The sequence below is a fragment of the Thamnophis sirtalis genome, unplaced genomic scaffold, assembly GCF_051295495.1.
Source record: "Thamnophis sirtalis isolate CommonGarterSnake01/CBP01778 unplaced genomic scaffold, rThaSir2_p1.2 scaffold_5, whole genome shotgun sequence".
Classification (NCBI taxonomy): Eukaryota; Metazoa; Chordata; class Lepidosauria; order Squamata; family Natricidae; genus Thamnophis; species Thamnophis sirtalis.
Window position 1 is genome coordinate 89,103,786 of NW_028261385.1, and position 25,526 is coordinate 89,129,311.

A 25,526-nucleotide genomic window follows, 5' to 3' on the forward strand; every position below is an offset into this window, starting at 1 on the left:
CCGGGTGTCTATCCGGAGGCACAAGTGAACCAACGCGTTGAACGTCGGTGGCCTGTCCACCCTCGCCAGTTCATCCTGCAAGGCCTCAGACAATCCATCCTGGAACGTGTCCATTAGAGCTGGTTCATTCCATGTGGAATCCTGGCTACGCTGCCGGAATTCACTAACATAGTCCTGCATGAACCACTCCCCTGCTGCAGTGACTTCAGACTTCTAGCTGATGTTTCCCCCTTGATGGGATCTTCAAACATCCATTTGAAGTACTGACAAAAGCCCTGGAAGTCATCCAACAAAGGGCTCGGCTGAGTTAACAAGGGGGTAGCCCAACGGGCAGCTGTGCCTGAGAGCAAACTGATAATGAATCCCACCTTTGTCCGGTCAGTGGGAAAGTCCTCTGCTCTCAAACTCAGGAACAGCTGGCATTGTCCCAGAAACGCGGCAAACATGGCCAGACTCCCATCATATTTATCTGGCATGGCTACTGGACACTTCCTCCTTGGCTGGTTTTTTTTTTTTCCAGCTCTCTGCAACTGTATAATTTGATCCGCCAACACCGCAATTTGTTGGGCCATTTGCCAGCAATTAATTGCTCCATAATTCATCAAATGGAGGCTTGTCTGGCAGGAGTCAATCTGTTCTGTCTTCCCTTCGCTTGTTAACAGACGACAGGCAGACAAACTTAAAAGGAAAGAACTTTATCAGTCCTCGGCTCAGACTGGCTGCGAGCCCAAAAATAAACATAAACAAAGTCTCTGACAAGAAGATAACAGAATGCAAAACAAAACTCTTACAAAGCAATTCACTTCTCCAAGTGTCTCCTTGAATCAGGGTTACAGAAAGCAAATCACTTCTCCAAGTGTCTCCTTGAATCAGGGTTACAGAAAGCAAATCACTTCTCCAAGTGTCTCTCACAAACAAGCCACAACCGATGAATGATGAAAGTTGACTCCTGCAACCAGGGCGTGGCACCATCCGTTCTTTATCACCAGAAGACGCCACTAATGAGCCCCAGCTGCATTGTTAATCTTGCATCCCGACTCAACTCACCGCAAGCTTCTGCTGAGTCACAACAGGTACCCTACCTGGGATTTGACTATTGTACTGCAGGCGCTTGCTGCGCCCCCCTTTGAGCCATTGCGGACAGTGGGTTTGCGACATCTTACCCTTAAGACTGCCTTTCTGGTCACCATCACCTCGGCCCGCAGGATATCGGAGCTGGCCGCCTTGTCAGTCAGAGGCAACCTCTGCATTTTCCACTCCGATAGAGTCATCTTACGGTTGGATCCTGCCACCGTTTTCTACAGGGCACAAGAGGTGATACTTCTGGACTTCTGTCCTCGTCCCAGGCACCAAAGGGAAGTAACATGGCACAAGTTGGACGTGCGGTGCACGGTCTGCATTTACATGAAGCGGACCGCTCCTTTCCATAAGTCGGAAGCATTATTTGTTTCATTCCAACCTGCTTCCATGGGAAAGAAGGTCACGTCCTCCATCATTGGATGCTGGCTCAGAGCAAGCATCAAGATGGCTTACGAACTTCAAGCCAGACCGGTTCCTCCTCGTATTACCGCACATTCTACAAGGAGTGCAGCAACTTCAGCCACCTGGGCTACTCAAGCGCCCATTGAAGAAATTTGCCGTACGCTACGTGGTCTGGTCCATCTCCATTTATACGTAACTACAGACTTGACACGTTCGCCTCCACCGAGGCGTCTTTTGGGAGGAGAGTTTTGCAGAGAGTCGTGACGAGTACCGCGGCCCCGGACAGTTCTTCTTCCCTCCCGACTTCGACATAGCTTTGGCATGTCCCGTGCTTGGACACTCCAAGCAGCGCCTAGGAGAAAGACTGTTGGCTTACCTGAATGGTCGTTCTCTAGGCGCTGCGGAGTGTCCAAACCCACCCTTGAGGTGGGGCCGTGAGGTGTGTTTTTTTGTCACCTTATGTCTTGGACTTGGACTTAGACTGGTTCGAGTTGTGGACTATTTGATCTTCGTTTTTTGAAACTGAGCCTCTGAGGCAACCAAGAGGCGAAGCTACAATCAATTTTAAAACTCAGTTCCTTGGGCAGCAAGCTGAAGTTAACCCGTGCTTGGACACTCCTCAGTGCCTAGAGAACGATCATTCAGGTAAGCCAATGGTCTTTCCCATCTAAAGTACGTACATAGTGCAATTTGTGATGTTTGCTAAAATGTGTCCAAGTTCATTCTGGTATTCTCAATAATTGTTCTTTTACCATGTACATGTGATTTATATAGAAATAAAAAATACAGGTCTCTTCCAGTTGAGCTTAACACCTGCTCTATGTAATTTCCTTGGCAGAAAATTGAAAAAGTTTTCACTGTCTTCTTCCAAGATTGATTTCACCTTCCCAGTCTAGACTATAGTTCTGCATTTTCTGGTGGCCTCCTATTCAAATACTAATTATATACAATCCTGCTTATATTTTGGGGAACCAATCAATAATAGCTGGGAACTATGCCTCAATCATGCATGTCTATATTATAAGCACCTGTAATATTGTAACATTAATATAAAATTACATACACATGCATAAATCTATATTTTTGACAAAAATTGAACACCAGTATAAATAAGTGTGGGCTATTCTTTGTGGTACTCTTGTATCCATTGTTCATATTTGCAGGTAGTGCTAAATAGAGATGTTTAATATATTTTTCATTCTAATTAAATTTAAAACACCTCAGTTCTGAGTGCAAAATAATTTCCTTGAGGGAATATAAGACATTTTTTTAGCGTTTTGGAAGTGTTTTGAGCTGGAGACAGTTATTTCAAGGTATTTTGAAAAACTCATAATTTGTTCATATTAAAAATGAAGTATTTCAACTTTGAAATTGTTTGTTTTCAAGTGTTCTACACATTCTTGGTACTAAACTACTACTCTGAAGAAGAGGGTAGGGTAGAGTTTAATGATTAACATGAATTGAGTAGATTTGCCAGTAGAATATCCTAAACTATTGTTCTGTAACAGAAAATTCCTTGTTTGGATTTATTTTGGGTGAAATATGACAATGAGGGATTTTTCTTGGGATGATGGAGTAAATAAAGGAGTTATTATCTATTTTTTGTCTATTTGAATTACAGTATGTTAATTTCTGAGGCAGGAGATTAGAAGTGTTGGTATTGGTACGTGTCTCTCAAATATAGACTGCTAGAATAAAATAAAAATATTTGATCTATTCATCTATTTCTCCCTTTCATCTTCGGGACATGTGCAATCAGGAATATGAAATTATGTGAAAGTATCAATGTTTTGACACAGCATTATTACATATTTTTGCATGAGGTTTCCTTTAATTTTTTTTGTATCTTAGTTAGAGTAGATTTGTATGCTTAAAAGTTGCTACTGCATTTTTTCCCAGCAATGAAACTGTGACAAGGCAAACATGAATATTTGTGTAGGAGTGTTTAAAGTTTAATTATCATTTTACTCTTGCATTTCTTAAATGGCACTTTTTTCTTTTAGGCACCTACAACTCAACAAGAAAGCAACAGATAAACAACCATATAGCAAGCTTCCAGGTGTTTCACTTTTGAAGCCTTTAAAGGGTGTTGATCCTAACCTTATTAACAACTTGGAAACCTTCTTTGAATTGGATTATCCCAAAGTATGTATCAAAGTGCTTTTTAATGAACAAAAAATATAGCTTTCTGTGTTTTTGTTATTTTGACCAATAAAATAGTTTAATGCATGATAGAGACCCAATTTTGTGCAGTTATTAAAGCATCAGGCTACACCGGAGACCATGAGTTCTAGTTGCACCTTACGCACAAAGCCAGCTGAGCAACCTTAGGCCAATCCTCTCTCTGTCTTAGTCCTAGGAAGAAGGCAATGGCAATCCATTTCTGAAAAATATTGCAAAGAAAACTGGAGGGACTTGTTGCCAGGATAAACACTAACTTAAAGGCACCAAAAACAACCAAATAACCACAGGAGGATATATTTTAACAATATCTGCAGGACTACAGATTTGCCAGTGGATTGGTTTCTGAGATGAATATTCATTTCTTTCCCGTTAATTGATTTCTGTATAATTAGCATATCATATTTAATATATATGATGGTACAAGATATTTCTAATTTTGAAATAATTGGTAGTGTTAAGTACACTATACTAAGAAATTAAGCCAATTATGCTCATAAATAAAAGGACCCCAGTGGCACAATGGATAAAGTGTGGTATTGCAGCCAAACTCTGCCGCAGTCTGGAGTTTGATCCTGGCAGGGCTCAAGGTTGTCTCAGCCTTCCATTCTTCTGAGATTGGTAAAATGGGGATCCAGATTGTTGAGGGCAATATGCTGGCATTGTAAACCACCCAAAGAATACTGTAAAGCTCTATGGGGTGATATATAATCCTAAATGCTATTGCTATTGCTATAAATTCCTGGAGGGTGCCAGTTTTCAGAATAATTCAGAGGACAAAGGAAGGAGCAATCCATTTGTCAACAATGATTATTAGATTTATAATCCTTTATCGCTCAAGGTAGCAAAAGTATATAGTATAATACTCTTCTGTTTTATTTTTCCTTACAGTAACAGTTCTGTGAAGTGGGATTGGCCTGAAGTCATCTAGCTGTCTTTCATGACAAAGGGAGGACTAAAACTCACAGTTTCTTACACCAAACTGGCTCTCCCTCACCCCCTTTTATTGTAATGTTATAAACCTTAATACATAGTTGATTCATAATCATTTCAAAATATAAGCATTCTAATATTTAGAAAGCTTCAAAATTAAGGAAGTAAAAATTCTACTATTTGAGGACCATTTTCCTGAATGAGTAAATGAACAAGTATAATTTTTTTCCAACATATGTATTGCGCATTACACATGTAAAGAATAAAATAGTTTCTCTCTTCATCACAGCAGGTAAAAACAATTTTAATAGTTTATCACCATCTCTAAATAAAACATAATTTCTCTTCTCTCCATAGCTCATCTCTTAGTTAAGGAAAAGCAAGGCAAAATGCTATGTTAATTAATCTTTATCAGCAAAAGTTCAGTAAGGGAAACCAGATATAACTATTTTCTTCATAATCTGTCGTCATCTAATAGTTCATTTCTTAAATAAAGAAAACATAGTCCAAATGCTCTGTCAATCAGAAACTTTATCCATAAAAGTCCAGTAAGGACAACCAGAATATAACTATTTTCTTTTTTTAAGCCTAATTGAAGAAATCTCATAAATCTTCTTTGATTTTTTAAAAATATTATTTGATTTCTTCAGAAAAAGTTCCAGAGGTAATTTATTGTTTATCTGTGTTTCAAAGTAAAAATTATTTGGGACTTTGACACATTTGTCTCTTAGCAAAAAATTTTGTATATTCAAAAGGAAAAAATATCCAAATCAATTTTCTGATTTAATATCTCTTCTTTATGGAATAAGCTACCAATCAGATCTATTTGTATTATAAATCCCATCACATTAAATATCCATTTCTTGTTTACAGTTTCATAAAAGCATGGTTTATCAACTTTATCAAGGGTCACAAATATAAAGTTTTTGAGTAATTTGTTTAACTGGGTTCTTTTTATCTGGTTTTAGCGCTTGGATCAACAACATATTACATTTTGGGTCACATTTATGCAAACATATTGAAAATTCAATAAGAGTTTATCAAACTTAAGCAGCACTTTAATTAATATTGCCTTGATTAATATTATCTGAGATAAGTTGTAATCATTGGCCAATCCCCAGGGTTATTTAAAACGTGTAGATGTTTTAGTTACAATATTGCTTTTGGAATTCAAATAATAGCACTAGATTAAATGGACTTTTTAGGCTGCAAATGGGTCATTGTCTTCCATTTGAAAAAGGAAAGAGAAAAGGAGGTGTTAAAAATAACCTGAATAAGTCCAGTAAGAAAATCCCTAAATAAAGCATATAGTGTAATAACAAATCAATAGGACTCTGTTGTTTGTTTACTGCTAGGTTAGGAAACACAAACTTTGCCCTCTAGATCTACACTTTTATCAACCACAGGCAGCATGATAAATGGCAAGGGATTTTAGGAATCATTCAATGATTATTGGTAAATGTTGGTTCCAAAGCAACATTTTAGAAATTATATATATGTAGTGTTCTGTGCCAAACAAAAATAGTTGTAAGTAGCGAATGTTTTAAATCAAGAGTTTTATAAACTAACCAGTTATTGAACTGTAGTGAATAAAAAACTTTATTTATCAGAAGGACAGTATTCTTTAATCCATGAACAATGATTGAAGCAATGTTTCCAAAGCTACTTTTGTTATTCCAAAAATGGGAGCAGCAAAATAATTAATATATTACATATAGAGTTGATTGTGCTAATATTTATTTTAGCATGTCATGAAACAGGTTGAAATTACATTATTCTATTCTATTCTACATGAATAATTCTTAACAGAAATACTCAAAACATATGAGAGAAAAGGGAGGGGTGAAACATTAAACTTATTTTTAAAGACAAAATTGTTTTGATTAAATATTAAGCCTTTATATTATATTGATAGCAAGCCAATGTATAAGGAGAAAGAACACACATTCCTCCAGGCTATTTTTCCATCATAATGTAATAATTGACTGTATCCCATATTTGATAAACCCATAGACTTTCATGTATTGATAAATGCCAAATTTTGATATATATATTCTAGCACATATTAACATCTTTAAACCCATTTTTAGCTGATATCATAAATTAAAAATGATATTGGGACAACCATTTATTACATATAAATATCCTCCATCCTTTTTCATTACCAATATAATGAAGTTTACAGCACAGCTTTTTAGTTATTCTCAGAGATATCAATAATTATGAAAAATATAGAATTAATATGAATATGAGATAATAGGTAATTAAGACAGTTAATTTTGCACTGCATCCTTGAAAAAATAGTGTTTTTGAAAAATGGGTTATTTTAAGAATTTTTTGTTTGTGTGAATATACATATTTTTGTAAGATAGTACCTTTCTGTTGGCTGAATTTTAGTTGTTTGTGCCAGAGCCTTTGTGTGCTCAAACATTTGTTTCATTTGTTAATTTAGTTGGGATGGAATAGTTTGCTAAGTTCAGAAGGGTGTATGGCATTCTTGAGAAATTGAGGAGACTCAGACTCTATGAAAGTGTGCTTGAAACAAGAGGCAAGTGTTGTGTTTTCCCAAATGATTTTAAGAAAAATGGATTCCTGGATTTCTTGGCACTATTTTATGTTATCACTCCTCATATTCTTCTAGGTATATACTGAGTTGGGTGTGAGGAAACACTAGTGGTAAGATCAGGGGCTCAGCTCTGCTCTGATGGGCCATTTCCAGGAAGTGGTGCATGGAATTATTGCTAATACCATTGAGTGATTGATTGTCTTATTTTATTTGTATGCCTCTGTTCTTAAAGAATCTGAGTAGCTGACAATCAAAAACAAAAAATACAACTCTGAAAAATAATAAAGAAACCCAAATGTAATGTAAACTGAATTAATGGCAATATCCAAACTATCAATAGCAGACAAAGTCATGCACCTCTTAGTTTCAGACCTTCATCACAGTATGCCCTCCTCCTCTGTTACCTGGAACTGACAAATTTTAGCTGCTTTCTGGAAAGCCTGGAGTGAAGGAACGGACTAAATCGCCATGGGAATGGAATTTCAAAACATGGCAATAAAGAATGCCAGCTTTCAGAATCCCACCAAGATTCTTATGTAGGTGAGATTCAGAGGCAGTTGACCTGAAGCAGTCATATAGAGAATCCAGTCCTAGCCATGTAGAGCTTTAAATATGACATTCAGTCTTTAAGAGTGGGAGGAAGAGAGGAAAGGAGGAAAGAAGGGAGAAAAGATGGGTGTATATGTAGAAATAAAAATATTGATATCCAAAAGAACTGATATCAAATTCTTTTTCTTTTTGCCTAGCAGATACAATTAGGGCAGTGGAAGTCAATGCTTGGAAATGGTAATGGATGGGAGAAGGATGAACAAATACGATATTTAATTCAAATAAAATGGATATATAGTTGGGTGATTACTCAATTGGCTGAACAATATTCAAGTTTCTGGAAAGTTTTAAACTTCCTCTTAATATCATGGGGAGTTTTGGGGAGTTTTTATCATACTGTAAATTCAGATTCTAAAACTACTATGGCCCAAATAATCTTTTATTAATTTCAACTGATATTTCAGCTGCAACCAGATCAACATGAAAATTGCTGGTCTGTCACTCTCGCTTTGGAAATCTTTAAGAATCTAGTACATGAGATTGACTTTTAAAGAATATTTGAAAATTATAATTGGTTCAAAATAAAGCACAAGACAATTATTGGAACTTCATCTTCCAATTAGTTATAGTGATTCCTAGCCTAATTTCCAGGCTCATTTCACAGTGTTGTGAGTTTAATATTTTAAAATTCTAAATGGCTTAAGGCCAAGCTGTCTGGAAGATCACCATCTGTACATATATCTCTGAATCTCATTCATCTCTGAATCTTATTCATCTCTCAATCTTAAGTCTTGTTGGAGACATTGCTCCATATGTGGCAAGCAAAGTGAAATATTTAGCTTGTAAAAAGAGAAAGTCTTATCAGAGTTTGCAATTATTTCCAAAGCTGCTGTCTTCATGCTCATTATAGCATGTGCTAAAACATGTTGAAGTTTCATGGTGCACCTGTTAGAATCTCATGATATTGTAGCAGTATAAAGCTTAATCTGGTTTTTGTTAATAGCCATCTTTATGATATGGAAAAAAGTGCATAGTTTATCCAATTTGATTCTAAACTACCTTGTAAGTATTTTTGAAGTGCATAAATATTTTGATTGGATAGCAAGCAGGATTAGAGAAAATCATACAGTTCAACCTTCCAGTCTTTCTACTTAACAATGTTGAGATTATGAAGTATTTAGTAATGATTAGCTTAGAAGTTCACTTTCTTCTTGCATGGTATTTTATTTGAACTGAATGTAATTACACAAGTTTTAAATGATGTTTTTCAATAATGTAGCACAATAATTTGAATGATACTTTAAAGCATTATTTTCGGTTGAGCAGATGATTCATATGTTAAATTAAGTTGAAATATTATTCATTAATGGATTTTTTCCTGTTATGAGAAGATTAATAATCAAAAGCTAAGTTTTACAGAACCTTATAAAAGAGCCTTTTAACATATCAAATGGAATTTCATTGTGGTTAAATCTGGTTATATATCTTTCAACTTTGCATATATGTGTCATATATAACTTTGTATTCTACTCTGTGTGAAAAGGAAGTAATGGTTTCCTGTTTTCTCCGTCATAATGAAAGGTGTATGTTGGCTATATTTGCAAAAGGGATGAAACTTTCTCAAAAAAAGGAAATATTTTTTCTGTTTTCTGAAATAGAAGGCTTACTATAGTGTTATTCCAGAATATTTGATTGATTGATTGATTATGTGCCATCAAGTTTTTTTTAACTTCTAATAACCACATAGATAAATTTTCTCCATGGCAACCTATCTCTAGCCTTGTCCATGTCTTCCAATGATGTATTTATTGCCATTCTCCCAAAGAGGCTTTTCAAAAGGCAACTGAACTTCCTTGGGGTTTTTTGCTTGTTTTCTCTTCCAAGAAGCTTCTTCAGTTTTGACTGAGTGATGGGGAATGGAAAGATTTATATTCCCTTGTAGTCATCTGGTCCATAATTCTCTGAGAGTTGTTGAGGCCACTTAGGGATTTATCTGTACCCTCATGGTCACCTGAAACAGAGTGCAAATGGGTGTGGAACCTTCTTGGGGCTTCTGAAAAGACTGTGTTATAGACAGGAGATAGGTATCCCTGTGGTATCCCTCTCCCTCTGTAGAGAAAGGGCTTTTTGTTTTTAGCAGAGATGGCTTCTTTGATCCATCTTTCAAACCAATGGTGCTCTCTGTTCAGAATGTGAACTTTGTTGTCTTCAAAAGAGTGACCTTGGTCTTTAAGATGCAAATGGACTGTTGAATCTTGTCTTGCTGGGTTTGCTTTCATGTGTTGTGCTACACATTTGTGAAGTGATTGTTTTGTTTTCCCAATGTACAGATCTGCATGGTCTCACTGCATGGTACTGCATATACCATGTTGTTCAGTTTGTGTCTGGGTGTTTTATCCTTGGGGTGGACAAGCTTCTGCCTGAATGTATTCTTGAGTTTAAGGTGTGCATATATGTTAGTTGAAAATGCTGCTGAGCTTTTCAGATATTCCTGCAATATATGCAGTGACAACATTGCTTTGTTCCTTGTTCTTCTTTTTATCTTTTATGGAGCGCCTAATGGATCTTTTTCTGGGTTTCATGAAGCCAAAAATTCTGAGGACTTCCTTGATGTGTTTTAGTTCTTTTTCTTTTCCTTCTTTATTGGTTGGCATACCTTCAGCACGATAATCATTGCCATTTTCTACAAGTAGTCCTCAACTTACAACAGTCCATTTAGCGACAGTTCAAAGTTACGTCACTGAAAAAAGTGACTTATGACCATTTTTCACACTTACAATTGTTGCAGCATCCACATAGTCACGTGATCAAAATTCAGATAGTTGGCAGCTGACTTATCTTTATGACAGTTGCAGTGTCCCAAGATCATGTGATCACCTTTTGCAACCTTCTGTCAGCAAAGTCATTTGGAAGGTCAGATTCATTTAACATCTGTGTTAGTAATGTTACAACTGCAATGATTCACTTAACAACTGTGACAAGGAAGGTCATAAAATGGGGCAAAACTCACTTAACAAATATCTCATTTAGCAACGTAAATTTTGGATTCAAATTATGGTTGTTAAGTTGAAAACTACCTCCAGTGGGTGGTGAAAATCAAAATGTAAATACTGATCTGTGTGTGAGGGTTTATTACAGTGGTGGGTTCTGGATCCCGTTCCAACTGGTACGGTTGGAAGAGGCCCGGCGTCATCCACATGGATGCACGCAGCACGTACGTACACACGCTCAGCACGTGCATGCATCTTATTGTCCAGGGACACCTCTGCAACACTCCAGCTGCTCAGCGGAGTGCCATGTAGGCACTGTATCCGCCATGCCCGTGCTCAGAAGCACCGAAGACTTTAAAGGCCAGTAAAGAGCGAGGGCGGGCGGGCAGGCCCTCCGGAGCATCGTACTAGAACAGTACCCAGTGCTCTGGGCAGGCTCCAGTATGCCCATACTGGGCCGTACCGCCTGCAACCCACCATTGGTTTATTGCATATTTCAATATTGAGGCTTCTGTCTTCCTTAATGTATACTGCACGGTTCAGAAGGCCAGACTATTTTCCTTAACACCTTCCTGTGTGAACCTAATATATATGTCAAAGTGTTGATGTGTTTGGTAAGATCTTTCACTTCCTGTGTTTTAATCTTGACCCAAATATCATCCAAATACCTATACTAGTGAGTGGGTAGAATGCTTGTGAAGGAGTTTAGGGCTTTGGTTTCTACTTCTCCCATTTAGAAATTGGGCCACAGTGGGGGCCAAAGGTAAACCCAGGGTGCAACTCTGTCTTAGTGTGTTAAAACCTTCATTGTATTTAAAATAGGTAATAATCAGGCAGAGGTCCAGCATGATACATACATGGTCTGGACTGAGATTAGTTCTGTCTCCTAATGTTCTGTCTAGTAGCAATAGTTTCTTCCCTACTATGACAGCTTCATTGGAATGCAGGTGAAGAGTGAAGTGATATTATAAGAAAGCAATGTCTCATCCTGGTCCAATTTTAGTTTCCAAACATTGCTGACCAAGTCCTCTGAGTTGTCAATATGATAGATGATGTTGCCAACCAGAGGAGCTAATAAAGTATTTAGATGTTTTGCAATGTTTTGAAAGTGACTGAGTTGATGTTGCTGATAATTGGTCTGAGTGGAGATCCCTGTTTGTAGATTTTGGGGAGTCCATATATGCCGGGTAAAGGTGGTAGTATGGCTTGTCAATGGCATTGTCCTTCAGTAGTTGTTTCAGGAAATTGATGACCTTTTTCAGTGTCCTTCAGAAAATTGTTCACCTTGGCCTTGTAGTCATGTGTTCAGAATAGCTGTGCATATTCCTTTATCAGCTTGTAAGATGGTGATGCTTGGGTCTCTTCTTAGGGACATCATTGCTCACCTGTGAGGTTTGAAGGGGGTGGTTTAGTACTGGCGAGGGCTACAGATGCCTTCATCTTTAATTGTTCTGCCTCTGGTTCTACCAGTTTACTGTTCCTGATAGCTGACTATGTTGCTGTGATGAGATCTGCAGTTGGTAGTTATTCTGGTGTTACCACCAAATTTAGTCCTTTTTGTGGGGGGACACATTATTTTCTGTTAGATAAGTGCTCTGTCTGACAGATTTCTCTGCCATCAATCAGTTCTCTAACATGTCACTATCCCCTCTAATTTGGGTTTGTTCTTCTGTTTCTGTGTGTTTTATTAGTATCTATGATGTCACTTCAGATGATTCTGGTGACCCTGAGGGTACAGATAAACCCCCAAATGACCTCAAAAACTCTCTGAGAGCTAAGGACCGAGTGTGTGACCAACAGATAGAATTCCCCACCATTCAGTCCAAACTGAACCTTCTTGGATAAGAAGTGAAACATTTTCAAGGAAAAAAACAAAGGAAGTCCAGTTGCCTTTTGAAAGGCATCTTTGGGACAACCATCACCTGCTGATTGAGACTCTCCATAGATACTCATCACCATTGTAACTGAATCCATTCACCTTATTTCTCTTGTTCCTCTTGTTCTCTTTCATTTCACCTTTCCCAGCATTACGACTTTTCCAAAGAGCCATATTTTTCCATAATGTGCTCAAACTAGTATAATTTGAGCCTGGTTATTTTTTCTTTGAATCAGAAGTCCGGGTCAATTTGTTTAATGATCCATTGGTTAGTTTTCTTGTCTATCCATGGTATTATCAGAAGTATTTTCCAAAACCTCTAAATTTAGGAGCATTTATATTTTCCTATCCTACTTCTTTGAAGTTCAAGTTTCACTTCCTTAGAGTATCACAGGGAATACCATACCTTGTACAATTTGATTTTTCTAGAATACATCTGTTTGGCACATGAATATTTTTTCCAAGACTTCATGACTGCTCTACACAGTGCCATTGAAGAGCTGTGGTGGCACAGTGTTAGATGCAGTATTGCAGGCTAATTCTGCTGACTGCCAGCAGTTCGATCCTGACTGGCTCAAGTTGACTTAGTCTTCCGTCCTTAGGTTTGTAAAATCAGGACCCAGACTGTTGGGAGAAATATACTTCACCTTGCTCCTTAATCTTTATTACTAGAGTTTGCAGATCTTTTGCATATTGGCTAATAGGCATGATGCAGGTTATTGATGTTTCCTCCTCCAATAGTAAAAACATGTTTGTCTTTTAATCCAACTTCCATTAATACATATTCAGCATTTAAAACCTTAAATACTTACAGAAAATGTATTGCTTAAATTCCTTCAGCAATATAACCAAATTCTAAACTAAGAAATTAAAGGACAAATTATAGAAATATAAATTGATAGCAATTTAAACTTCCTTTGAAATTGAATTTGTGCTTATTAAAACACACTTTTTAATAGATTCCTAAAGCAAAGAAGTATTGTTTAAATGTTAGGGACATATAAAAATATAATTGTGAAAATCCAGGTAAATTTATTGAATTGTTTCCAATATAACTTTTGCTGAAAAAAATGCTTTCAAAGCCTTAGAAGACTTTGGTTGAAGCTATCTGCAGAAGTGTTCCTCCTGTTTCATCCATCCTATGATCTCAAATAACTCAGGGAGTGTCTTTTGCAGGCTTTTTTGTAGAAATATGTACTATTCTCCTTTTTCTATTATGAGGCTTAATTTATAGAATAAACATCAGTTGGAATTGAGACATGCCCCTATTAAAGTTCAGGAAAGACTCAAAATATTTTCTTAAACTTTTAGGGACTTTTAGAGTTTTGTTATTATATTATTTGCTAGGATATTGTAAACGGTCCAAAATTGGTAAGAACTGTTGATAAATTCATTTGCTAAATTAGCAAATATAACACCTTGCCTGTTTCTCTCTGTTCCCAGTATGAAGTGCTTCTTTGTGTGCAAGATCATGATGATCCTGCCATTGATGTGTGTAAAAAGCTGCTTGGAAAATACCCTAACATTGATGCAAGATTATTTATAGGTAAGAAGAAAAGTTATCAAAATTCCCTTTTAATAATTTTTTGGAGAAGTTGATAAGAAACCAACTGAAGCAGGGAGAGAAATCTGGAATAATAAGTTAATATTCTAACTAGTGTGCTGGTGGCATGTCATTACCATACATTTTTCTTGCTTGGCACCTTCTGAGAAGAGGACTAGCTAGACAAATGAGAAGTTATATTATTATATGCTAATGAATATATGTCCATAGCAACAGCAACAGCTCTGTGTGGTAATTTGAGCTAAGAGAAAGTGGAGGGACAGAGAGAGAGAGAGAGAGAGGGAGGGAGGGAGGGAGGGAGGGGGAGGGGGAGAGAGAGAGAGAGAGAGAGAGAGAGAGAGAGAGAGAGAGAGAGAGAGAAGAACAGAACTAAATGAACAGAATTTAATATTACCTCTACATGGTGTAGAATTAAACACAGTTCAGTCTTGTATATATTGTATATATACAAGATCCTTGCACCCATAACCCTTTAGGGAAAAAAACCTCAGGGGTCTTCAAACCTGACAGCTTTAAGACTTGTGGACTTCAACTCCCAGAATTCCTCCTCCAGTCATGTTGTGGCGACATCATCTGTGTGGATCTGCTCCATCTTCAGTTTTTTCACTGGGGGCAGGGCTGACGCTGAAGATGCCAACAAGCCCCTGCCACCACTAGAATAACTGCTGCCGCCGCCTCCTCCCCCTCCAACAGCACCACCACATTTGCTGCCCAGCGCTGCAGCTGAGGTGAAGCCGCCAAAGCTCCCACTGGCGCCCCTACCCATGGCAGTGGCGGCAGTGCCTCCCCCTCCGCTCGGAACACCTCAGCTGGGCAGGGGTGCTGGCGGGAGCTTTGGCAGCTTCACCTCAGCCGCAGCGTCGGGCGGCAAATCTGGCAGTGCTGTTGGAGGAGGAGGAGGAGGCAGCAGATATTCTGGTGGCGGCAGGGGCTTTGGGGGTTTATTTCAGCCGCAGCGCCAGGCACAAGCGGCTAGGATTGGCCGTCCACAAAGGACCTCCCAGGGCTTGCTTTGCTGAACACGGGGGCGACTGACACTAGTTTGAGTGGCCGTGGCTGGCACAAACTACCGTCAGTCACTCCGTGCTCATCAAAACAAGTCTGGGGAGGTCCTTTGTGGGCGGCCAGTTCTAGCCGCCTGCAAAGGACTTCCCCACGTTTGCTTTGCTGAACACGGGGCGACTGACGGTAATGAGCGGCGCAGCCGGTGCCTAGGAGGTCCTAGGAGACCAGCTGTGCTGCGTAAGCTCCTGCCGCCATCCCCGCGCCCGTGCTAACCCTAGAGTTTGTGAGGCCCCTGCGCCGCAGTTAGAAACTGCTGCGCGGGGTTTTCTTGCTACGTGTGCGGCTGCGCAGCCATGCACCTTAGAAGGAACAGTGGATTGCAGGGCCCTGCGTGAGAAACTTAGCAAATGAAATCTCTTCTCTGATCTCATTCATGGTGCAAAGTATGCAAAAGAAAACTGTGATTAATTTGAAATGTTTGAAAAGCTTTGCCAACCACTAAGCATGGGAGTGACTTTGTTTTGCTTAGTGGTTATGTGATAGCTTCTATCACAGGAAATACTGTGTAGGTAGAAGGAAGAGTGGGTTTGACTAAATATTAAGAACTCATAGGAGCTGGTATCCCACAGTCATTCACTTCTTCACAAAGCTGAGGCTGAAAAAAGTTGGATATTTCAGAAAATAAGTCTAAAACGTAGCTCCATGATGTACTTACAGGAAAGTTTAAGCCTCCAGTTTTGAATATTATTTAAAATGTACAAAGAAATCTTAAGCATGCAATGCATGCTAGGAGACCTAAGAAAGTTTCTGAGCTAGAAGACTAAATCTAAAAGCAACAACAGAAAGTATTTTAGTTAGCTACTGTAAACATTTGGAAGCTTATTTCTGCAAACTGAGAGGTTACAAACTACTGACTGAAAAGACATCCAAACTTCTGAATAGTATTCATTATTTTCATATTTTGAACCTATAAACAACTGCACATAAATACAAAGTATACAGTCAAATTTGCAGAAGGATACCATGTTTAATTTTAGATCATTGTAGAAGATGTGTCAGGTTCTGTTCTCTTGTAGATACAGTGAAACGTGCCATTTGAATAGAGGTACCTTAACTTTTTCAAGCAACTCTGTATAGTATACGGATGGATGAATAAATTCAGAGATATAGAGTTTACACAATATTTATTTCTTGATAGTGGTAATGACTAACAGCTTAGATGTTATTTTTAAGGTGGTAAAAAAGTTGGAATAAATCCAAAGATCAACAATTTGATGCCAGCATATGAAGTTGCCAAATACGATCTCATATGGATCTGTGATAGTGGCATTAGAGGTAAGTGATTTCTTTCAGCACCACAGAATGTTCTTTTGGAAAGGTCCTGATTGCAAGCTATTGAAATAAGTAACATAATATTAAATGGTATTAATATTAATAAAATTACATTCTGCCAAGAGGACATTACAAATTTTGTGGAAATGGAGTTATAGTCATTCTCATAGGCACAAGATGTAAGAGTCAAAGGTAACATGAAACATATGGATACTGTCATATTGTTGTTTGAAATTTTTGGAGCCTTTTAAGTCACTCCCTACAGGCAGCCATTGAGGGAAGAATGCCTGTTCTCAAAATCACGGATGGAAATTGCTGTTCTAAATATCCATTGTATTAATTAGGAAAAACTGAGGAGACAAACTGTTGAGGTTGCTTCTTGCTATCCTGTGTAGTCTCCCAGTTGAGCTCTACAATATGTCTGTATGTCTATCTATCCTAGAAGGGTTGGCATGTTTCTAGGGAAGTCATTACACAATAACTACTTGTGTAGCTTCATCTTTATTTCAAAGAAAATAATTCTTTAAAAAAATGAAGCTAGAACTAGTTTGATGTGGGCAAAGTGTTCTAATCCTATCCTAGGCATGAAAGGCAGCTGAGTATACTTGGGACAATCACACTCTATGTCAGCCCAATCCATCTCACAAGGTGATTGTTTTGAGGAAAATAGGAGGCAGGAGCATTATGTACACATGTTTTAGCAATCCAAAAATAAAGGCAGAATATAAATATAATAATGTATGCCAACTTTCCATTTATGTATCTAGATGGAACAGGATCTCTTTCAGATTCCAAGTACGATGTCTTGGAGGCAAATCATTGGGGAACTCCCACAAGTGTTTTTTCTCCCCATTCAATGCTTGTATTTGCTATTTGCAGGATAGCAACTACCTCAGGTGGATGATATTTATTCTCCAGACTCTGATTACTCCTGTAATTACTGAGTTATCAAGTCACATTAGGACTCTGCAACAAAAAATTAATCCCCCTCACTTTTATAATGTTCAGCAAAGTAGCCAGAACTAGGAAATTACATTGGGTTTTTTTCTTGTTGGTTAAATAATAAGATTTTATACTGTGAAGTAGTAACCTAACTACTTGAGAGCAACTTTTTAAAACATTAAGCCATTGATGTTAACCACTGTTCTTATTTTCAGTTAACCCAGATACACTAACAGATATGGCCAATCAAATGACTGAAAAAGTGGGTTTGGTTCATGGCCTGCCTTATGTAGCAGATAGACAGGGCTTTGCTGCCACTCTAGAACAGGTAAGTTTTCATTTATGTTTGCTCAGTTTCATAGGCTTAAATTTTTGAAAATTATAATAGTTTAAAGCTGAAAAAATCAGTAAATGTAAACATTTTACTACAAAAAATATTCGCTACTGTAGTAAAATTGGTTCCATGTCTTCATATATTAACTCCAAAATATAATTCTAGATAGTCTGATATTTGTGAATAATGGTATTTAACTATCAATACTTTGCTGACAGTTTGTTATGCAAAAAGTGTATTAATTTTCCATGTAGCATTTTACATGTAGAGATTTCTAATAGCTTTGAGTGAAAAGACTTGTTTGCATTCCCTCCTTCTTCTGATGATTCATTCATTGTAGCCTATATTTTTGTAGGAGACCATTGCTTGCAGCATTTAATAACTTCTTTGGAGTTCTTGAATTTTAATACATTGCTAGTACCACAGACGTAGCAATTTTTAAAATTTGGATGAACCAACATCTTTATAAAGAATTGCATGAACTCATAGTTTCCTAAGTGGAACATATAGCAGCCTTAATTCATATACAATGGCATATTGACAATAAAGGAATCAATTGTTTGTAGTTGGTTCCTGAGCAGATATTGCTTTCTTGATTTGAAATTTCAGTTATTTTTGCTTTGTTAACTTTACGCCTTAATGCTGAATTGAATAGTGCTTACTGCCACAACCTTTTTGTTTGCTAATTCAAGTAGAAACATCATATATAGTACAAATAAATAGTTTATTGTTATTGGATTAGAAAAAAATATTATTACAGCAAAATATTTGTAATACTGTTTACTTTATTGCACCCATTTTCTTTCTCCTGTTATTTCCCTTTTACTGCTGTACCCATAATTTCTATTGTACTTACGTTGACTTTGTAGTCATTTAACTAATACCAAGGGGGGACGGGACTTCTAGATGAACAGAAAAACTGAAAAGTGGCAATGTAGATAAATTCATACAACTGTTTTATGTTATGGGCTCATTTTGTTTGAAGTAGGTAGATGAATAATCATCTATTTATATACAATATGTTCACTAACAGAAGTAGTGACAAAGTACTCTTCAGAACTTCAGTTTTAAGATAATCTACTTTCAGATCAATATAGAAACAATGGCAATCTTTATTTGGATATTGCAATTTGCATTAAATAAGAATGACTGCATAATGAGAAAGTTCTTTTGTATACAAGATGAGCAAGATGTTACAAATGGCTGGTAAAATCCAAGGAAGCTCAAATATTTACTACATATTTTTACAAGACTGTGCTATCTCTGTATATTTGTGCAAGTAGATATTTAAAAATCTATGACAAATGTTAAATGTAATAATAAGGCACACTATAGAACCATGACCAAGACATTTTTTTTTAAAGGTATATTTTGGTACTTCCCATCCAAGGACATACATTTCTGCCCATATAACTGGCTTTAAATGTGTAACAGGGATGTCTTGCTTGATGAGAAAAGATGTTTTGGACCAAGCTGGAGGACTTATAGCTTTTGCACAGTATATTGCTGAAGATTACTTTATGGCTAAAGCAATAGCTGACAGGTATGATGTTAATGTTCTCAGGAAAAGTTTACCTTTAGTGTTTATCATAATCTGCCATGTGTTTAGTTGTTTGTACAAAGCGTGTAGAACATATTATTAAGGGTTTAAAGAAAGTAAAAATTGTCACTTAGTCATGTCATTATGCCATTAAAACAGTAAACTAGTCTATGAACTAAGGATTTCAAGCTTAACTTGTTATGAGTGCTACCTGAGCACTCATTTGGTAGTCTGAAGGCTGCAACACTAAAGCTTTTTCATATACTAATATCAAAGTTTTTAGTAAATAAATTTCAAAAATACAACTGCATTCAAGTAAAAATAAATTTATTAAATTAAATTACTGCAAAACAAATATTTTTCTTATATTTAATGCTAGTCTCTTGGCAATATGTGTATGAGTAAATTACAGGGTGGCTCTCGGAAAGCAATTTTGAGACCTCTGGTATAAACTATTTCTAAAAATTGCAATAAAGGATGTTGGAGAATTATTTAGATATTCTCCTCTCAACTCAGAAATCATTTCTGAATTATTCTATAACCTTAAAAGTACGTATTGTTTCCTTCCCAGAGGGGAAATTATACCAATTAAACTGATTCTTCTCCAATCATGTTTAGAATTTTTTTCATCAAAATGAAGTTGCAGATTGAGAAAAAAGGAAGTTCCTTTTTTTCTGACACTGAGGCCAATCTATCATAATTTATTTTCTGTACAGTTACATTATTTTTTCCTGGGTGCTGCTCTGGAGAGTCGAAGCATGAGTTAAATGCAGCCAATCTGCCCAGGACTGAATTGAAACTTTAAGCCATGCCTCTGGTGCTGTATAATCCTCAGATTTTTTCAATTCAGCTAGCCCAATTCAGCTAACTCTATTTTTTCTATTTTACTACAAAATTTATCTTCTTCTTCCTGATATATTGGAGCAGGCTTGCTGAGTTTTCCTTTTAACCTAATTCCCTGGTTCTCACCAATTTCAGCCTCTCCAGTGTCCTGGGTTTGCTCGGGTGCCGTGGGGCTGCAGGCTGCTGTTGGGGAAGGCTTGTGGGTCAGAGTGGCGATGCCAGCACGATCGCAGTGATACCACTGTGATCATAACCCCACTGGGACATCTGTTGCTGCTGACCGTGCTTCTGAATGAGCTGGCTGTTGTCATGGAGTCTCAGAACTCTCTGGTGTATGCAGGTGGCCATTTTAAGTGGATCGCATGTGGTGGCGGCCATTTTGAGAGGGTCACACATGGTGGTGATTGCCATTTTGAGAGGATCAAAGCTCCAGCCACCATTTTGTTGACCTACTTTTGCTGCGAAAAGTAGCTACAGCCACCTGATTGCCTGTCTCTTGCATGTCACCGCTAGAAGCCTTCCTGTCTGGAATTATGGCAGGTTTGCCAACTCACAGCTCCACTATTACAGTAGAGAGCAGCAGCGGAAGTTTGTGGCCCATGTGGTCGCGCCCCACATTAATTGACCAGCTTGGGTGCTGGGAGCTTGGAGTTCGCAGCATTTTCCTTCACCAATCAAAGGACTGCTGAGCTTTGCTTGCCACTGCCTTCAGTGCCTCTACACCAGAGTGCTAAGGTCAGTTTCATCTGAGGTGGTGAGTGGGGGAAAGTTACCTTCCAGGCCTTACATCCCCACATTCAATCATGGCAGCCAGTTCCCTGAGGAGCAACAGATTGGTCCCTCCATCAGCAGGGACTGTACCAGACAGGCTGGCAAGGTAGCCAGGGAGGCCATCAGAGCAAGCAAGCCTTACTCTAGGCAGGGGACTAAGCAGAGTTTGGGCCTAGACAGAGATGCCATCAGACGCCAAAAGGCTTTAGAAAAATAGTTTTATAGGGCTCAATTACAGACCCAGCCTTCCGGGCCTGTTTCCCATGGGGATCACTCACCTGGGATTAGGATCCTCCAATGTTGGAGAGTGAAGATGAATGCCAGGAATTCTCCTCTGCAGATTCCATTGCAATGGCAGGCTCCCCTGGGTCTTCTATGGCCGATCGAGCAGACCTATTTGCATGTCCTTCTGATCCTGAAGAGGAGCTGGTCACAGTGGGGCCCCTTGCACCCCAACAACCGGCCATTCAGCCCCCACCCGGAGCACGCCACCCAGAAGATAGGGGACCCAATCTTTCCCTAGAAATGCAGGATGTCATTGCCAGAGCCGTTTCCCAAGAGATAGAGGCTGGCATGTTGCAACGGGCCAAGCACCTGTGCAGGTCCCGGGGTCGGGGTGGGTGGGATTTGCTCAGGCCCAGCTCCCTCAGTCATTGCACTCATCCTTGGCCAGTGAGGACTCTGACTGGGAGGAGGACCTCAGGTCCAGGGCTAGAATCAGAATCTCCGGGGATGAGGCTGCTGTTCCCGACAAGCCGGCCTTTTCTGGCTTGTTCAAGTATGCTCATTTCAAGACTATTTTCAACAAGGCTAAAGCCTCGACCACCTTGGGTACTAGCACCCTGGCTTCGGCTGCTCCTGCACTGGAGGACCTCAGTGAGGGACTCTTTGAGGAGCCAGAACCTATTCTGGAAATTATGCCAGGTCCAAAATTGTTTCTCAATGTAGTGCAAAAGCAGTGGGTGCAGCCAGGCACCCTTGCTACCCTTGGCAATGACAAGAAATTGTACATGGTTGATCCAAGTCTGGAAGACTTACTGAAATTGCCTCCCGTGGACGCACCTGTGGTGGCACTCACTTCCAATTCAGTGCTCCCTCCTGAACTATTAGAAGGGCTCAAGGCGGATGATAAAAGAGCTGAGAACGCCTGCCAAAAGACTCATCAGGTGGCGGCTTGGGCCATTAAAACTTCCGCTTCTGTGTCTTTTTTGTCCAGGGTGGCGCTACTCTGGCTAAGACAGCTCCTGGCCAAGCTCCCGGCTGGGGATACCAAATTAAGGCAGGATGTTAACAAAATTATCGCAGCGACAGAGTACACTGCTACGCCACCCTGAACGCTACTACGTTGCCTCTAGATCCCTGGCCTCTAATGTCACCACCAGACGCCTCTTATGGCTCAGGCATTGGAACGCGGATATGCACTCAAGTGGAAGCTCGCCTCGGCTCCCTTTAAGGGCGGCAAGCTTTTTGGGGAGGCCCTAGATCCTGTCCTTGTTGGAAATAAGGACAAAAAGAAGGTCATGCCTTCGGTCAACAAAAAATCTGACCGCAAGGATTCCCAGACTTATAGGAAGCAGCCCTTTCGGAACTCGGAGCAGCCATCTACCTCCAGTTCCTTCCAACGGGATAGGTCCCAGGACCGTCAGCCCTTTCGTGGCAGAAACCGTCAATAGTCCTTCTCTAAACTTTATTCTCTAAATAAATAAATAAAATAAATAAATAAACAACCATAAAAATAAACAACCATAAAAATAAACAACCATAAACGTCCCTATCGCGGAGGGTCCTGTTCCAGACCCTTCAGATATTATAAATGGCCATCAGCGGACGGCTCCCATATGAGGGCATCTCCAGATGTTCCACACCCAATGAGAACAGATCACATCGGACCAGTGGGTCCTTTGGATGATATGCATAGGTCTAACCTTAGAGTTCACCCCCCTGACACTTCATTTGGTGTCCAACCCCCTCCTGTCTGGTCAAGAGGGCTCTCATGGAACAGGAGATCCTTCACCTCATAAACGCCTTAGAATCGGTTCCACCAGGTCAGGAAAGGACAGGGTCTTATTCAATACTCTTCCTTGCCACAAAAAACTCCAGGGGGTGGAGGGAGATCCCTGATCTAACAAAGCTAAACCATCATATAGCATACCGGAGGTTCAAGATGCAGTTCCTTCAGTCAATTCTGGGTTGCATCAGGCCGGGAGATCTCTTAAAATCCATAGATCTCAAGGAGGCCTACCTCCACATCCCCATTCGCAAAGCTCACGGCAGATTCCTGAGATTCTTTTATGCAGGCAGCCACTACCAGTACAGGGCTCTGCCATTCAGCCTTTCCGCAGCACCTCGGACCTTTACAAAGATCCTAGCTGTGGTGGCGGCTTTCCTGAAATCTTGCCCGGGGCACGTGCATTGCTACTTGGAAGACACCCTCATTCAGTCATCACAGCAACAAGCAATGCAAGACCTGCAGCACACACTGTGAACCCTCTAACATCACGGGTTCTCTATCAACAAGAAAAAGAGTCATCTGCATCTGACCACCAGGCTGTAGCACCTGGGTGCCATCATCGACACCACCAGTTGCCAGGTCTCCCTGTTGCCAGAGCTCTTGGGAAGCATCAGAAACCAGGTATTGCAGGTACTGCAGTCATCGCAGGCATTGATCGTGCAGCTGTCACAACTCCTTGGCAAGATGATTTTGTGCCTGTCAATAGTACCTTGGGCACGTCTTCATTCTCGACACCTACAATGGCTCCTCCTGCCCTACCAGAGGGCCAACATGAGCAACTCTCAACAGCTAGTTCGGGTCTCACCAAAGGTACGTCATTCCCTCCAGTGGTGGCTGTCCCCCATGCTGGCAAAGGGCACCCTCTTCAGAGAGCCAGACCATCTCACCATCACGACGGACACCAGTCTAATTAGCTGGGGCACTCATCTCCACAACCAGATTGCGCAAGGCAATGGTCAATGCCCGAAGCGTCCCACAGCATCAACTGGTTAGAATTGAGAGCAATGCGGCTCTCACTCGCTCACTTCCAAGACGACATCAAGGGGCATCATGTGAAAATCCTAACGGACAATGTGGCCACTCAGGCACACATAAACCACCAGGGGGACACTCGCTCCAGGTCCCTGATAGAGGAAACAGAGCGCCTTAGAAGGTGGGCGGAAAGATACCTGTGCTCGATCCAATTAGAGCACATCTGAGCAGGGCCATGGTCGATCCTTTACACAATATCCAGCAGGGCCATGGTCGATCCTCGGCGTGGCGCCTGCACCTGGATCTGTTCCACCAATTGTTTCAGAGGTTCGGCCATCCCTTAGTCAACCTATCTACCACCCTGGAGAACACGCACCTCCCCAGGTGGTTCTCCAGGTTCCACACCCTGCAAGCCAAGGGGGGTCAACACTCTCCACTGTCCACGGCCATTGGGACTGATGTATGTTGCCTCTTCTTCCCAGGGTGATTAGGAAAATCCTGTTGGAGGAGGCGGAAATTCTACTCATGGCTCCCTACTGGCCCAGAAGGACCTGGTTCGCTGACCTAGCAAGTCTCTCCGTCAACCCTCTTTGGTGGATTCCCCAGCACGAGGTCTCTCTCAGCCAGTCCCAAGCCCCAGTGGTTACAACTAGCCGTCTGGCACTTGAGAGGGACTTTCTAAGTAGGGGTAGTCTTTCCACCAAGGTCATTCACATCATTCAGGCATCCAGACAGCCTTCTACAACCAGAATATACGACGCCATGTGGAAGTCCTTTGACAGCTGGTGCAGAGATCATGATGCTGTGGTGACCGACTCATACAGCGGGTCACACGCTCGACCTCGTGTTTCTCTCGGAGCAGTGGAGACATGATCTTGATTTGAAGGGCATTAAGATCTTGCCCTTGTCATGGTCAGATCACTTCCTATTGAGGCTCAACTTTCGGAAACCAATCCCCCACTATAGGGAGGTGGAACCGATTAGGTGGTTCCGCCCCAGGCGCCTGATGGACCCTATGGGATTTCAGACGGCACTTGGTGAGATACCTGACTCTCTGGCCCACAGTCCGGCGGATTCCTTGGTCGCTGCTTGGAATAAGCGGCGGTGGAGGCTCTAAACCAGATTGCGCCTTTACGGCCTCTCCGCGGCAGTGGATCCAGGAGGGCTCCTTGGTTCACCAAGGAACTCCGGGAGATGAAGCGCCAAAAGAGACGCCTAGAGCGATGCTGGAGGGCTAGTAACTCTGAATCCGACTGAACACAATTAAGAGCCTTTATTAGGACTTACCTAGTGGCGATACAGGTGGCAAAATGTGCACATTTTTCTGCTCTTATTGCATCCGCAGAATCGCGCCCAGGCGCTCTGTTTAGGATAGCCCTCTCCCTCTTGAAAGGGAGGGATGCGGACGAACCTCTACAGGGTAGAGCTGAGGAATTTGTTCAGTTTCTGTCAGATAAAATCACTCGGATTCGGATGGACCTGGACTCCACTTGGACGGTACCAGCCGAGGTGCTGGGGGAAGGTCTTGATCGGATTTTATGGAGCGAGTTTCAACTTGTCGCTCCTGAGGACGTGGACAAGGCCATGGGAGCGGTGAGTGCCTCCACCTGTTTACTGGACCCGTGTCCCTCCTGG

At 40.3% G+C, this 25,526-nt stretch overlaps 1 protein-coding gene across 1 annotated transcript in view; it reads left to right on the forward strand.

Moving 5' to 3' along the window:
• The window catches only part of UGCG (UDP-glucose ceramide glucosyltransferase), a 56,899-nt gene that overhangs the window by 22,362 nt on the left and 9,011 nt on the right, over positions 1-25,526 (forward strand). Inside the window, exons 2-6 of the mRNA XM_014073196.2 lie at positions 3,486-3,627; positions 14,021-14,123; positions 16,380-16,481; positions 17,636-17,748; positions 19,119-19,297. Coding sequence (XP_013928671.1) covers positions 3,486-3,627; positions 14,021-14,123; positions 16,380-16,481; positions 17,636-17,748; positions 19,119-19,297 — 639 coding nt within the window. The remainder of the gene's footprint in view (positions 1-3,485; positions 3,628-14,020; positions 14,124-16,379; positions 16,482-17,635; positions 17,749-19,118; positions 19,298-25,526) is intronic.